Here is a 16,703-nt window from a genome sequence, read left to right on the forward strand (position 1 = left end):
GAATAAATACTTTACTTGTTCCAGGTACAGGAGCTATTTAAGATAACGCGACTCAAGACTTGACTTGCAGAGTTAGATCAATTCAGGGCTTGATCTATGTGTACAACCGCTGAGGAGGGATGCTGAACAGTGACAGTGACCTGATGATTGAATTGTCATTTGTTGGAAGATGTCAAGGTTGGGCTACAGAGTGCTGCAGCGCTCTCAGCACCAGTCTGGTACAATATAGTTCTTACAATTGTGTGAGTTTATCCTTAAAGTTCTTGGAAGTGGCTGATTACCGTGGTGTCCAGGGTCTAACCTGGCAACTTTGCTGTGTTAATGAACCACCGCCCCTGCGTGGAACTTCAGTGACTGCTGGAGCTTCTTGTGAGCCCAGAGACAGGCATCAAGAGACAATAATAAGCTTGGGGCCGTAGCCTGTTCCTAGACTTCTGGTCTAACTGCTGCAATGAATGGAACGATGAAATCCAGTTCACAAATTATTTTATTTTATTCTTTATAGGAACACTTTATAAGTTTGATCTGGAAAAGAAAAGTTGATGACTGACAAAATAATTATGCTCCTGTGAAGCCTCAAACATATGCTTTGTAGTATTCTGTTGTTCAATCTGTGCTTAATTTTTGTTGATTACATTAAAAATAAAAATCAGTGTGTTGGATGGATTGGACAGTCAAAATTCTAATTTATGTGCTTTTTTTTTTTAACCTTGGATACTCTTTCTATGCATGGTACTTTAGCATAAGTAGCCTAAGCCTGTTTCCTTTATAGCATTTCTGTAGATCCTCACTATTTTTAATATACCTCTGTTATATCTACAGAGTTTTCAAATTTCTATAAAATTTGTAATTCTATATGGATAACTTATATAATTATCACAGTAAATTACGCAGGTTTCTATGGAACTATATAGTAATTCTTACTTGAAGAATTACTATTGTTGCTTTTGGTTTATAGTTTCAGTGTCATTTTAACGTAATTTCCGTAGTGTGCATTGAAGCAGTCTTATCCATATCTGTAATTGTCCATATGCTTTAAGAATAAAAATAAACAGTTAAATTAAAATTAACCATTTTAATATTTATAAAGCAGAGTTACTTATCCTGCTTTTATTTATTGCCGTTTGGAAGTAGGATTTTGGTTAGACTCTTTCTAACTTTTAAGTGAACATTACTAATGTGTTATTTTATGCTAACCATGGGTGATGAAGTGATTGATTTCATGTTCTCTGGGATAGCAGACAGCTCTCTTTTCTTAACTGTCTAGGACCTGCCATTGAGCTTGAAAAAGTAAAACCAGAATCAATTGAGCCTGAACCTGAGGTACAGAAGACCTTCAGTGAGGAAGCAAATACATCAACGTACTATCCTGCCCCTGTTCCAGTAATGGACAAGTATATTCTCGAGAATGGAAAGGTATTTTAAATTAAATATAGCATGAATATTTTGTAAATGTCCATCAGGTGATTTTCTTGTGGAATTTTCATGATATCAGGGGTTTTGCATGGTTGCAGCTTATACGAACTTACTCAGTTTTTATAAAGGCATGCTGTTATGCTGAGGAAAATTATGAAATTACACAACTAGGAACAGCATAGAAAAACATCCTCAGTGATGAGAGCATTGAATGCTGTGTAACACGATGAATATAATTATTAAATATGCATGCACAAGCACATTGGCATAGTCTTCAATTGGTGACATACATAAATCCACGAAATACAAACCAGAGTCAGTAACTCACATTATAAAGTTATATTAGCCTTTTTAACAGAAATACTTTTTCCTAAAAGGTCTTTAACGTTTTTAGTGTGCTGCAGTCTGATTGCAGAGAAGCCTTCATGTTTTGGCTGAATTGGAGTCCAGTAGATAATTATGAACCCTGGAATGAAAATGGGCTCCCTTGAATCTGGTAGGATTGGTGAAATACCATATAGCTACAGTTTGCCAGAACCTGACTGATAATTTTTCAGACTTCACCATGTTTAACACATTGTCTGCTCATCTACTGAGGCCTGCTTTTACAGCTGTTGCCATTATCATTAAATGAACACTATTTATTTACAAAACTGTATGTCCTTCAGAATTGCCTATGCAGGTGTTGTTTCTTAGGATATGTATGCATTTGGTACCATAATCTGAGAACCTTTTAGGAGGAAACATCCATTTCAGCTTTGGGATACAGTGGAATTACTGATAGAATAGCATGAAATATTACATTTTCAGATCTGTGTTACAAGATTGACTGCACAAATGTCTGTCATTCTTGAAGATGAATTCGCCATAATTGTTGAGGACAAAATGCATGTGAAAAATAGTATAATCCTGACATTTTGACAGGTATTTGGTTCAGATAGCTTTTCTTGCCTAATATATTTAACATGTCATTTGCTTGTATATTTTGTGTATTTTTGTGCAATGAAAACTTAGCATATGTTACTGTGAGAGTTTGGTTTACCTCCTTTTTTTCTGCTTACCATCTGTGGGATAGGGTATGTCCTTTAGTATTTGTATGCAGCTTTTCCTGCACCTTTATTTCATCTGCCAGCTTCTCAGCACTTCTGTTGCTGAAGTTTTCTCTGTCTCTACACATATTAATATCCCTTTAACTTTCTTCTTGTAATTTTGGTCTTTCTTTAAGTTAGCCTATTTATTGGCGCTTCAGCCAGCTCAGATGCCAGAAATGTGAACTAATAATGTATTTAGAGCGTTGGAGGGTGTTTTTTCAGTTTTTCTTATTTATGCCTTTTTTTCATTACTTCTTTATTGATGTGTGCCACTAGAGTAGTTGAAATACTTTTTTAGAAATCTCGCCCTTTGTGGCATCGGATTTGATCTTAGTAGGATTCTTTCAAAGCAGATAAATCTCTCCCCTCCAGAGGGAGAACAGTTACCAAAAAAGAGCCTATGGCATTCATTTAAAGAAAAGAAAAGAAGAAAGAAAAAAAAAGAGTTCATCTTCTGAGACACATTTTAGATATATTGCGCATGTTAGCACAGTTAACAGTGGTGAGCATTGCTTTGAATTTGCTGTTGTTTATGTTGCCTTATGCTTGAAGGTTGATCCTGCAGTTGCTGAAATTGGGGGTAAAGTTCCCATTGATTTCATCAAGCCAAGGGTCTGGCCCATGGGGCAGCTCTTCCAGCAAGAAGGAAATGGCTTCTGAATCTGGAGTACAGTAAGCTTCCCATAGCTTTGGGAGTAATAGGAAACGGTACCAAGCCTGTTTTATGGAGAGGTAAACTGAGACATGGACAGATTAAATTCCTTGCCGTAACAGTGCTAGAAATAGAAAAAGGGAGACATAAGATTTCTGTGTCTGTGGCTGTCTGTCACATAGTTGCTGTTACCGTAGGTGTTTCATACCAGTGATAACTTTTTTCAATAAGTGAAGCATGTTCAAAGAAAAGATGACCTGTCTGAAACATAAATATTAAAAATATTTGCTACAGCTTGTTTTCTTTCAAATTACTTAAAGCTAATGAATAATGTAGTATCTTAAGAGACTAAACAATCTTTTGCAAAGACAAACCCTAATTTTGGCAGAGGGAAATCAGATTTTTGATCAAATACAGCAGTCTCTACAACTAATGTAATACAGGCATCCAAAACTTGGCATGTCACAACATTCCTAATCTTAGTTATTTTCTAAGTAACTTACACTAATTTTTACAGATAACCTTTCCAATATCAAAATGGAAATAACTGAATTATAACTGTAACAGACTTCTCCCTCTGATTGAATTTGTCTTACAAAATATGTAGAGAGCACCAAAAGACTGCGAATTCTTTAAAGGAATTATGAAGAGGCTCAACAACAGAGAAGGAAGGAAGAAAAGGGGTGTTCGTGTTGTGCTTATTAGTAGTTCCATTTCTGTCCATTATGAAATCTAAATACCACATGGACTTGTGAAAAGCTTCTTAGAATCTCTTTAGTGTAGAAAATTCTGCAGGAGAGGCAGCTTGCTTTATGGTTTTATACTTTGAGGAAGTTAGACTTCTCATTTGTTTTTTATAAGGTAGCTGGTAGCCAAACCATTCATATTTTTCTATTTAAGTTTTTAAACAACTAGTTGCTTTTGAAGGATGCAGTTGTAATAAAAAATTTCTTCGGGTTATAGCCCTCATTAATAATTAAAACAGGTTTCCATTTAAAGGAAAAATGGTGTTTGGTTGAATACAGGCAGCAAAATTATGGGTATATAAAATTTTACAGTAGCTTTGTCCAATTTTCATTGCATTTAATGGGACTTATGTGATACTGTTCAGATCTGTATGGGTAGCAGGCACAGTTTGTGTAATGCCACATGAAAGGCGTAAAACCACAAAAAACTAAGAGCAAAATGATTAAGGCAAACAGGGTCTCCTAATATATTTTTGCTATAGAATTTTGTTCACAGGTTGTTTTTTTTTAATTGTGAGGAGGCAGTAAGTTTTTATTAAAGTACTAGTGTTACAGAAAGAACCTCCGTTTGATCAGATTTTATGAAACCTATATTTGGGATATAACAATCCAATTGGTGCATATTTTTGGTATTTTGCACTTTTACAGAATTACCTGAAAGTAAATTCTATGTTCTTCCTTTCCAGTGCAGTGAACTCTTAGCAGTAATTAGAATAGCTAGGTCATGCATTAGCTTGTCATGGATGATGAGCAAGTGTGGGTCCAACCGAATGAAGTTCTTCACCATGTGAACAAAGCTTTCTGTGTGCAGAGGTAGTTCAGGTGTCTGCACTACTCTAGGAATTAGGAGCATGGACATACACAATACAAATGATTCTCTGTGGTTCTGCACAGGGCCAGCATTTGCGTCCAGTTGGGCTTACTGGTTGCACTCTTGTCAGACCTGTGCTTATTACTAGTGGAGTTATTTTCCTTGCTGTTGCTTGAAGGTGTCCTGGTTATCAGGAGGACTATCAGCTCAAACATATGTAGTGCTAGCCCAAGGACAGTACTCAGATTCTTGTCCTGCGTTCATCTTAAGTCTGGAGCACTGGGAATCTTGTGGTAGAGATACAGTGTAGCTCTGTGGGAGTCAACCCAGCATAGTCAATGCTGAGCAAGGCTAATAAGCACAACTAGACTCGAGCAGCTTCCTTTTGGAGACTCTACAATGACTCCACACTGCATTGCCCAGTACCCATATTATCCTACTTTACTACTTCAATGAAATCTCTCTGCTCCCCATTGTCTGGATAGAGGAAAGTTTATGGTGTTGCAGCAATAGGTCATTGCCTTACCACAAAACAGTATTTACCCGGATAGATTGATAGGTGATAGATGATAGGCAAGCTTCATGATAAAATTGGAAGTTTTACAAAGCTTCCAAACTGTCTTGGCTTATATTGAAATTGGAGCTCTCAAAATCCCTTCTCCCCTTCTAGTTACTTTAAACAATTCAGGCTGAATTTTGCCAACAGGTATAGAATGCAACTTAGGAAATATTTCCCTCTCTACTGCCTCCAAAATATGCTTTGGGTGAAGTCTGTTTCAGCCAAAGGGAAGCTTTCATATTAAAGACCATGTTTCATCTTGCTCCTGAATTAGGCTGGTGCAACTGCTTGGTTTATATGCTGTGCATACCTTTATAATACTGGATGTGTTTACTGTTTCCTTCTATCTCTGTTCCTGACCATAGTCTTTCAGGAGATAGGCTATGCGGGGGGAATAAGTAGAGAGTAAAAAGAACTGAATACAAAAAGGAAGAGGAACTATATTATATGAGGTTGACTTGAACTCCCTGACCCACAAAGTTGGAGAAGTTTCAGAATTAGGCAAAATGGATTTGTTCAGCCCTAATTACTGTTATTATAGTACCTAATATTAATGTTCCTACAGCACTTGGATACTGTTGTGTGCTACATACCATAGATAAGTTGTTATTATTACTACCTTCTAGGTCCATCTTGGCAGTGGAATTTGGGTAGATGAGGAGAAATGGCACCAGCTGCAAGTAACACAAGGAGATTCAAAGTATACAAAAAATCTAGCGGTTATGATTTGGGGAACAGATGTTCTCAAGAACAGAAGTGTCACAGGAGTTGCAACCAAAAAAAAGAAAGATGCCGTTCCCAAGCCACCTCTCTCACCTCACAAATTAAGCATTGTCAGAGGTAGGTTATTTGAAAACTTTTGCTTCCTGCTTTGGAGTTTAACTAATTAATCATTGAGTTGAAAGATGCTTCTTTTCAGCTCATATAAAATTAACTGATTAAAAACTGTAAATCAAATTGCTATTGCATTGTGAAGTGCGTACATATCCAGGAGAAGTAAAACACATTGCAATAGCTGTGCACAGTGCAGGCCTTCACAGCTGAAGAGTTGTACTTATACAGTAAGGTTCAAGAAGATCATCACTTTGAACCACTTGCAGGACAGGACTTAGAGCCTGGAGAGCAACACATTGTTCTGGAATTCATTCACAACGTAGTGATTTTTTAAAATGCCTATATTCCTTTTAACAAGCCTGAGAGTAGCTTTACCACATTCTTTCATCCAGAATGTAACCAACTCTGGCATGAGGCACAGAAACCATTATAGCTGTGACTATAAAAATACGCATACCTTCAAAGGCGAGAAAGAATAGTTTTACCCTTTTAAATGGAGAAAATGGAAATAGTAAAAATTAGTTGTTGCACTTGAATTGGAATTTGAACAGGAAGTGTAAATTGCTGACCTATGTGGCAGGAAAAATTGCAATGACACTTTCAGTAACTGCAAGCCTGAGTCCATGTATGTAGTACTTTGAGAGAGAGAAGGCCTTCTCCTTCATTTAAAATGAATAGTGAATTTCAGTCCCTTTGTATCATTATGCTTGTGTTTCGCATTCATTTCTGTCTCTCTTGGTATTCCAGGCTTCTTTTTAAGTCAGAACTGAGACGGTTCCTCATGGAATACACACCAAAATTGGATTTTTAGGTTTTGTGTCTGTACTAAACTGCAGCAGGGCTGAAAGAAATCTCCTCATTTGATTGAGCTTCATTATTCTGCATTTCCTGTTCTTACTTGCTATGTGCTGTTAACTATGAACTCTTTAAGAGCTGTTGTAATCTGCCTTGCAAGTACCATGTTTTGGAAGTAAGAAATGTGATCCGTCTTTGAGTGTGTGCGTGTGTCTGTGTTGTGTGGGGAAAAGTTGGAAACTGATCTTTGTACTGTCACCTTTCTTAGTTTGTAAGAAATGAGTAAAAAGCATGGGTTTTTTTTTTACTAATTTGCTTTAAGAATATATGTGGAAGTGCAAGCTGTTCCATACTTATTTTCTAGTTCTGGCTGGGACTTTTTGGTACAATCCTAACACATGTAGCAAAGTAATGATGTATGGGCCACGTAAGGAAACCACTCTGTGGCTGTGGCTACCCTTGTCAGCTCCTAATGGGAAAAGAGAATTGGTTACCCAGATGCATACTTCGAAACACGCAGTAAAAGGGGTTATTGTTCACTGGCCCATTGCAAAGAGCTGCTTAGTTTCCTTGCTGGACGCTGTTGCTCCTCAGCACTGCTGGCAAGGTTGCTTATGTGAGAATTTCCTCCTCTACTTCATTCAGGGCCAGTCTGTTGCTTGAGCCCTTTAAATGATAGCTTTTTTCTAACTCCCCTTGTTTTGACTATAGTGAGTTTGGGAATATGCTCCAACAGGTACATGGTGAAAGGCAGATAGGGCCCTTCCCTTTCTTCTCTTCCATACCTTTACACTCTCCAGCAATTCAGCTCTTCCCAATTTCCTTGTTTTTCTGTGTTTTCTGTCATATTTTTGCTTCCAGCCTCAACCCCCATTGGAATTCTACTGTACCATGCCCTGGTTTTACATGTTCCTCCTTCTAGTGTTTATTTCACCTTGTCTTTGACTCCCTTTTTGTTGGACTTAAGACTATACAGTCTCTTCTTGAACCAGTTAAACTGCATGGCCAATGTTTTAGGTGGCAGCAGACAGACTTCCTGTATCAGCGGTACTGGGTAGCACATAACCATGATTTTCCACGTTGTTGTGTCCTTTGCATTTGCGTCAGTGTTAGCAGGCCTTCATGCCAGCAGTGTTTCCTGGAAAGCTGGAAATGATCAAATAAGAAGTTGTTGTTACGTTATGGAGAAGAAAACAAAACAAAACAAATGAGTAGCGAGTGGACAAATAGTGAAATGCGAGAAAGTTAGAGTTTACATGGCCAATGACTTGCATCAGGCATCACAGAAAGAAGTAAAGCTCCTTGTTAGTCTTTGAGGTCTACTTGAATCTTTGGTGCAGTCAGAAATACGCAGGGGTATCTGTATGCTCCTCTAAAGCCAAAAGACAGAGAAGAAGCAGAACCCCCAAATCATTCTTTGGAGCCCCTTAGCATCCTTATGTGACTTCTAAACTACTATCTCTCCAGCCCCCCATAGAAATGGAAGAGATGGAAGAGGAAGAACTGTGATGATCATGGATCTATCTGGGTCAGACTGACTTTAAGAATCACAGCTGATGCATGAGTTCTGTCCAGTGATTCTTTGCTTGACATTGTGGCTAAACTAATGACATAGCCTGTCTTTTACTGGAAGTTCACCTTACTAGGTGTATCTACCACAACTTGGGAGTATTCCTGAGATTGTTGTAGTACAAGTTTATGTCCTGAAAACACACTGGGTTTCTTCAGGTTCTCAGTGACATGCCTCTTCTCAGGTGCCGTGTTTCAAATCGTAGTTTACAGATGATCAGCATTTCAGCTATCAGGCTGCATGCTGATTAATTTTATTTATTTTATATTTAGTACATCTTACAACATAAAAGTCACATTGTTTTAGATGTTCTCATCATTCTGTGGACACAGACTAACTTATTTAAAATAGATTTTTGATCGACAGTATTAGCTCTTAATGTGTCTGATATCTCTAGCTTCTTAAAAATCCCTACTGTGTAGTATGTAATAAAGAAATTATAAAAAGTATGATGCATGAACACTGTTATAAACCTTGTTAATGCAAAATAACCTTTTATAAAACTTCTGAGAGGTTTCAAAATGAACTACAAAGCATGCAGAGTATTTAATTTTCATAACTTTTTAATGTGACGCATTAGAAATGTTATAAACCATGTTAATTAAGCGATAATCTCTGTGGCTTTCTGTATATGAAGCAATAAACGGCTACTGGAATAGATTACTAGGCAAAGCAGAACAGAGATGGTTTAATCAATATGGGAAGCCTACACAACAAAATACACTGTTCTGGTTATGAAAACAAAAAACCAAAACCTGCCTGTCTCGAAGGAGTTGAGTGTGTTGCACGACCTCTGATTTCAGTAGCCTTTGCAGGATTCTGGCATCGGAACTACTGACTGTAGAGCAGAATTGTCTCGACTTCCATTGTCTTCATTGCTTTTGCAGTTATTACTATTGCTTGCTTTTTGTATTCCGGTTAAGTTTACAAGGTGCATTGTGCAAACATGCAAGAAGATGACTCTTGCCCTGAATAATCTACTAATAAAAGCAAAATACGCCCAGGGACAGGGTGTCTGATAAAGATGCAGACATTAGTGTATGTTGGACAGATTTAACAAATAAAATAAATCAGTTAATGTCTTCTCCTACTGGGTACTGCTTCTCTTCCTAACCATTATCATTTACTTCGTATCGTGGAAGTGTGAAGGTAGGAGTGACTCACCGGGAACTGTAGATAATGGTTCTAGTGAGTCGGTTCAGCTGGGAGAAGATTCTAAATCTGCTGTGGAGATATGGACAAATACAAGAGTTAGGCAGGCAAGACTGACACTGTAAAATGTTGGATTTGACGTTGTTTCTGTATAGAAAACCTATTAATATAGTCACAGCATAACTGGAAGTTGGTCATGCCAAAGATTCGAGCCTGGTGAAAAATCTTGTCTTTAACAAGATAGCCAGTGAATCAATGAAAGCTTCTGTTGTCTTGCAACAAATATACACAGTGCTTACTCGGTGCTGTCTCTTGAGTAGTTAGCCCAACACAGGGCTATATTCTTTTCTAAAAATGTCCTAATGGCTCTTTCCTTTTTTTTTCTCCCCAGAATGTTTGTATGATAGAATAGCACAAGAAACTGTGGATGAAACTGAAATTGCACAGAGACTCTCCAAAGTCAACAAGTACATCTGTGAAAAAATCATGGATATCAATAAATCATGTAAAAATGAAGAAAGGAGGGAAAGTGCAAAGTACAATTTGCAATAAATTTTGGATTTTTAATAAAGTCTTAGTGTTTTACTTTAAGTGTTGTTTTTTGATTTGTGTGGTGTTTTTGCTGGTGGGAGAAGCTGACTTGAAGTGTTACTCTCCTTCTATAACTGATTCGGTTTTTGAGCAGTTCTGTCAAAAGCCTTTCTATGGTGTAACCTGCTTTTAAATAATGTAAGATATATTGTAAGTCCACTCACAATGAAACAGTGGATTTTCAAAGGTTTTTCCAATGAGTTGCAGTATGTTACCTGCAGTTCTGTATATAGGTTGTAATTCTGCAAACACCAACCCATTTTGCCTACATTTTGTTTGACTGGAGTTAGTGGATCTAGGTACAGTAAATATCTGCTTGGAAGGAAGAACTGTACAAAATCCTCTTTGCTATTGAAAAGGATTTTATTGTATTTTACAAAGTGTTTTTCTGAACTGAAATTTTAATCGTTTGTTTTTATAAATCTTTGTTTTGATCTCTAACAATATATTTGGTCAAAAACACAAAGAACGCTTCTTTTTCACTTATTATCTTGTAGTTAGATCACCATTGCCATCATAGTTTAAAAAAAAAAAAAAAAAAACAAACAAAAAACAAACAAGGAACCCAAAGCTGTAAGTTGTAAAATCATGATAATTTATTAAAAAAAAAAAAAAATTAAAAGCAATTCTTTTTCAGGTACCAAGGCACTTTTCAGATTTCGCGTTATGGTACAAAGCTCTTCAGTATGTCCATATTACTGTTCTTGAAACACTGTATGATTTAAAGATTGCCACACTATGGCAAGATTATGTATAATAGAAAACTTAGTGCCATTTCCTCTGAGTCCATAATTTAACAGTGAACACTTTCAGCACAAATTTAAATTAAAAATAATTTTCTACACTGAAGTTAGACTCGCAATCCAAAGTTATAAGGAATAATTTGTCGTCTGACTTATACCTTATTTTCTGTAAGTGAAAGAATACAACCTGAAGTCTTGTTTCATGCATGATTTTGAGAATAAGGTTTGTAGAGATAACTTAGGGCCTGTACTGATCAGTTTTGAGGATTTGTTATGTTAGCGATCTTAGTAAACCTTCCATTTGTTTTACGCACGCAGATGTGATTATCTGCCTTTCTGGCTGCCTGTTCCTGAGTATCAGCATTTTTTCCTTTTCTACCACAGAAATTCTGCTTCCTGTAATTTTGAAAGACTTACCATTTCTTATCATCTTCCTGTAGCACTGGTATATCCTAACGTTAAACCTATTTCAATGTCCTGTATGCGTAGATAATTTGAAAGGAGCAATGCAAGGATTCTTTAAGGGGCTGGGGTGGATGGAGGAAAGAGGGGAAGGGAGAGGAGGAGACGCGCTAGAACTGCAGTGCCTGTTTCGAAAGAGATGGAGAGAAACACCACATTGTCTCTTCCTGTACACCACGTGTGCTTAAATGAGGTCTTAATTCAGGGCCTAAGTATTTGGTTTATGCTTTCTAAAGTGCAATTTTGTGATTGGCTCGTTCCAATCTAAGTATGCTGTGCTGCCAAAAGAGTACGCCCCACTTTAGCTGCTTGTGTCCCTGCATTCCCTTCCCTTCCCTTTAACTGGCACTTGTGGTTGTGCAGATGTGTCAGATATCACTGATTTCCAAGGTTCATTTCATAAGGGCTGGTGCCAATAGGATGGAGCCAGGGAGCATTCATAGCGAGGGATGGGAAGAAGAGGAGTGTCTTTTTACGGTGGCTTGCGCATATTCTGAAATTGCGTTTAACAGCCTAGCTTGTCTTCTGTTAATCTCAAAGTGTTCTTAGGTAGTGTTTAATGAAGTGCATAAATGTTTATGCTTCCTAATTTGGGATGCTAAATAGCAAATTAGTGTTTATAATGTCAGTGCATGTATCCTTTTATTAATTAAAGAACAAAATAGAGATAACATTGAAGAAACACTTAAACAGCAAGTTCCTACTTTTCAAGCAGACTTGCAAATGTACAATTTTTTTTTAAAGTGATACTAGGACAATCCACTAGTTTGGGGGAAAAATGTCCATAATTTCCTCAGTCTTTTGTGGCTTTAGTACTAATGTGTTTTCATTGTAACAGATTCTTTAATGAGAAGATGATGCTGCAGTTCTTAGAAGATAAGCCTATTTGAGACAGCATTTTATGAAACCTTGGAAAAGCAGATTAGAATTTAATTAGAGTTAGGACTCCAGCCTAGCCCCCAAAATCAGAGATTCTAAGTCTTTCTGCAAAACCACCGTCATCTTTCTAAGGCTTCTCCTTGACAGACTTGTCCCATCAGATGTTAATGCTGGATATTGCTGAAGAATTTCAGTTCTCTCTTTGGGGAAGGTATCTTGGAAGTCTTCATTCATTTCTTCCTCAAGTTTCTATCAGCCCAGGTCCAGCAGACAGCTTTTAGCGGAGTTCAACAGGAGTATTTGGGTGGCACAAAAAGGTTAACTTCCCTTTGAAGTGTAGTATTGTGGGGGGCTAATACTGTGTCCTGGGCAACTGGCATTTAATGTGAGCATCACCGGAAGCTTTGTTGAGCTATGGTAAAGGAATAGGATGTATTAAAAGTAATCTACCTCTTCTTTGTGTTATAACTTGAACTAAATCTTTGGATTTATGGAAATAAGTTTTTGCTAATAATAAGCCAGTTTTGCACACTGTAGTTGTAAGGCAATGTGCGGAGGACTCTGTAATGGATAACAGGTGTGTATGAGTAACACCTTTGCACTTATATTTGGTTATTGCTCTTGTCTTTTCCCTCCCTGTGATCCCATATGAAGACCATACAAGTCTTCCCCAGTGTGCGTGTTTCAAGTAGGGAAGTAGGCCTACAGTTGTCGTGTATTCCAGCATTACCCAAGGAAAAATACAAACTTCAATGGGGTGTGCTTTTCTGTACTGAAATACCGATTGATAAATTAACTGTGAATTTCATTGAGTTACGTTATACTGCATTTACAGCCAATGCTTGTCTTGTTGATACATTAATTCTTCCGTGATTGTGCCTGCCTGTACGTAGTTTTGCTTTGTTCATAATGCATCTGCCATGAATCTACCATAGGAAATTTTATGTGAAAATAGCGCCTACTAACTTTTCCCTTCTCTAGCTTAACTTCATACCTGTACCTCAGGTGAAACAGGAGAGACCTTTGACATAAAATGAAGTAGGTTTTTTTTTAATACCGTCATACCCCTTGTTCATCATTCTAAGGTTTGTGCTGTGTCGTTACTTCATACTGTAAACCTAGATTTGTGACTGTCAGAAAAACAGATTTAAGAGGAACTGACTTTTTGTCCAGAGAGATTAGTGCATACTGTTTACTCCTTTATCAAAGAAGGAAGAAGGTATTACTGTTACATGAATAATCTGATCCTTTGTTACCACACATTGCTGCTGTAATTTGTGATATTCATGACCTGATGCATATTAAAGTGCCTCTGGCACACTCGCAAGGAAGCAAGTTTAGAGTTAACAAAAAGGGCTTTATTTTCTATTAATGATTTTATAAGGGAAATGAGCTTCCTATTACAAATTTAAATGGAATTCCTTCTATATTAAAGGGAAGAATCCTACCAGAGATATTAATACCTCAGTCAAGATGTCTAGCCACTCAATTAAAAAAAGAAAGCTAGTATTTGTTAGAGAGAAGAAAAAAAAAATGTTGGGGTCTGCTGTTACAGAACAGGTTTGGATTTAGTGGTGCTTTACAGAGATGGGAGGGGTTTTTTTGTTTGTTTGGTTGTTTTTTTTTTTTTTAATACAGCCAGACTGAAATACTTATTTAGTCATGTCAAAGTTGACCTATAAGTAGAAGGAATTTAAGGTTGCATTTGGTTAGCTGTTGAGCATGACTGTCAAAAGAAGGTACAGTCTCCCTGTGGGAGGTCACTTCTTTGCAGTGTACCTTTGATGCTGTATCTGATAGATTACTACAATGCGGCTTTGTTGTTTTAAGCATAGATTATTGTCCTCTTGGAAGTTTTAAGTAGCAATAGATTTAACTTTTTTGGATTTAGTGAAATCGTAAAGATAATTCAGCTTCACACTTCCAGAATTTGTAGACCTTTAAAAAATAAAGCTAAGTGCTGGTCATTGTTAAAATAATACCATCTTGATGCAAAACCCCAAAGGACTGAGAATGTGCTGAATTGGGAACATTCTGTATTAGCTGTAGCCTAACTGTGCGTTAGCTGCCTTTGTAACTCTCGAGAAACCTACACTTGCACTGTTTCTGAAAGGGAAAGTAAGGTTGTGTCACAGGGAGCTATACTGAGGATTATGTCAATATTCCATCTTTTGGTATGAGAATGGCCACTCTTCAGAAAGGTACAAAAGAGAAACTTGTGCTTCTTCAGAAGGAGATGGTAGTCTTCTCGCTATTCTTGAAAATATTTGTCATTCTGTGCATGCCTTTAGTCTTGGATTGATGAAGTCATAACATCAATTGCTTAGACTTTATTGGTGTCATTTTTTTTCATCGTAACAGTGTGGAACTGTGAAGTGATTCATACAACACTGAGGCAATAAAAATGTTATGAAGTGCAATCATTGCATGTTTCATGCTCAGTAGCTAATTTTTAATTTCACCATCTTGGACACTTTTTCATCCCCTCAGGCTTCCTAAATAGGAAAGGAGAATCATTTGGACTAGGAAAACAGGGACAGTGATTCAAAAAGGAATTAATTTACGTGGCTGTTCATTTGCTTTACTTTTGCAATTATTTCTGCTCTTTATGTTTGAACAAAAATTTTCGTTCTGTGCATCAGATACCCACTTGTTCAGTCTTGCAGTGAAATCACAGTCCTGTGGTTGTGACATCATTTGTTTATCATAAAGATGAATATACTTCACCTATGACATCAGACAAAGTTCCATTATGTCTGGATCAGAACAGATGTGAAAGTGAGTCTGGGAGGAGAGGAAGAAGCTGAGCTTAAAGGGTTTTTTTCTGTGCTGCCTTCTGACTAGAAAACTTCCTATGAAGGAAATTATTTCCTCCACATTTATAGTAATGTTATATTCCTTGTTTATTGATAGTAAAACCTTAATGGAACTAAACTCTTTATTAGTATATATTTTTAATGAATTGGGCTACCTACTTTCATATTAAATTTTAGTCTTTAGTGATTTGAAATTAAAGAGTCACAGAAAATTTACTGAACGCCCAAGGGAGGGGGGGGGCTGGGCGTGCCTTAACTTTTATTGTAGTATAACAATTGCTAGAAGAAATATAAGAAATTATGCTTGTTGGCGCTTGTGTATCCTTTATAGTTAGCATGAGCTTTCATGCTTTTGGAGTGGAGAAAGATGCAGGTTTCATGGGTTTGGCTGATTGTCAGAAGAATTGGCTGTGAACACCCTTTGGTGTGAAGGATGTACTGGGACAGCAGTAGAGGAAATATTTCTGATAGTGCCATATCACACTGGTACCAGCCCCTTCCACATGAGACTCAGATGACTGAAAAAGCTTATATGGGAGAGTTTCATGTTCTTTCTTCATAGTCAAATATATCTTTAAAGTCTTCCCAAATATTTATAGAAATCTTACTGAATTGTAGTTTAGTTTTTTAAAAAATAATGTATTTTCATGTGTTTCGTATTATTCTTGTGTTAGCAGAATAGAAGTTTAATGGGAGACATATTTCTAGATGTTTGAGTTGGAATATCAGCCCACTGATAGTTCAAAATAGTCTGTTTTGATGCACTGTATTGTTCCCTTTCCGTACGGAGTGCTCTGCAGGATTTATGGAGGTGCCTTGTAAAGAATAATTCTCAAAATAAGCAGGATCGGAGGTGGATGGGGCAAAGCACCTGCCTCCAAGTTAATGTTCTGTGTTTCCATTTCTTGAAGAGTCTTACATTATGAAAACCTAAAACTCCTAAAAGTAGGATTTTACTTTTTTTTTCCTGCATTGTTTATTAAAATGCTTTGACACCTGCTTGTTTCTTTGTATTTGCAAGGATGCTTTCATCCTTCCAAGACCAATGTACACTGTAAGTTCTGCATTTCACTGCACATCCTTATAGGAATAATCAATTGAGGATGTAGAATTTGGGGCTAATCAGGGGTGAAGGTGATGTAGCATCACCTCTGCTTTGGAGCACAGTGCAAGGAACCACCCTCCTTGTTAGGACAGGGTAGGACAACCTAGAGGGTGTCCTTTCTTTAGGTACAGTCCCCTAAAGGCAACTCGTCCAACAAAGATTGTTTGTTGCCACATTGGTAAATATGTGTAGCTTCCACTCTGTGGCATTCCTAAACTTAAAAAGTAACTGAGATCCACTCAGCAGCAGCCAAATGCGGAGGAGGACCTTATGTCTGATGGTACAGGAAGCCTAGGAACAGGTTTGGAGGGGTCACGTAGGCCTTTTTACCTTCCCACAGATAATTAGTATGTGCAATTTAGATGAAGTCAGTAGCCAAATAGCAAAATCTCAAGCAGTTTGACTGGCATTTAAGGTTTCAATCAGTGAGAAGTTTTATTAATTAAAAAAGTCCAATCACTCTTACGTGCCAAGAATTTAA

At 37.3% G+C, this 16,703-nt stretch overlaps 1 protein-coding gene across 4 annotated transcripts in view; it reads left to right on the top strand.

Moving 5' to 3' along the window:
* Positions 1 to 16,703, top strand: part of LOC309590531 (BEN domain-containing protein 5) — a gene marked incomplete at both ends in the record, with an annotated part of 962,813 nt that overhangs the window by 600,127 nt on the left and 345,983 nt on the right. For 3 of the 4 annotated variants that reach the window (XM_082311813.1, XM_082311815.1, XM_082311816.1), the window contains 3 exons: positions 1,268 to 1,416; positions 5,902 to 6,115; positions 10,018 to 10,178. The exons of the other annotated variant lie outside the window; for it this stretch is intronic. In XM_082311813.1, coding sequence (XP_082167939.1) covers positions 1,268 to 1,416; positions 5,902 to 6,115; positions 10,018 to 10,178 — 524 coding nt within the window. Of the gene's footprint in view, positions 1 to 1,267; positions 1,417 to 5,901; positions 6,116 to 10,017; positions 10,179 to 16,703 lie in introns of those variants that run through there. 4 annotated transcript variants of the gene reach the window in all.

Source organism: Platalea leucorodia (genome assembly GCF_965183815.1).
Source record: "Platalea leucorodia genome assembly, chromosome: 5".
Taxonomy (NCBI): Eukaryota; Metazoa; Chordata; class Aves; order Pelecaniformes; family Threskiornithidae; genus Platalea; species Platalea leucorodia.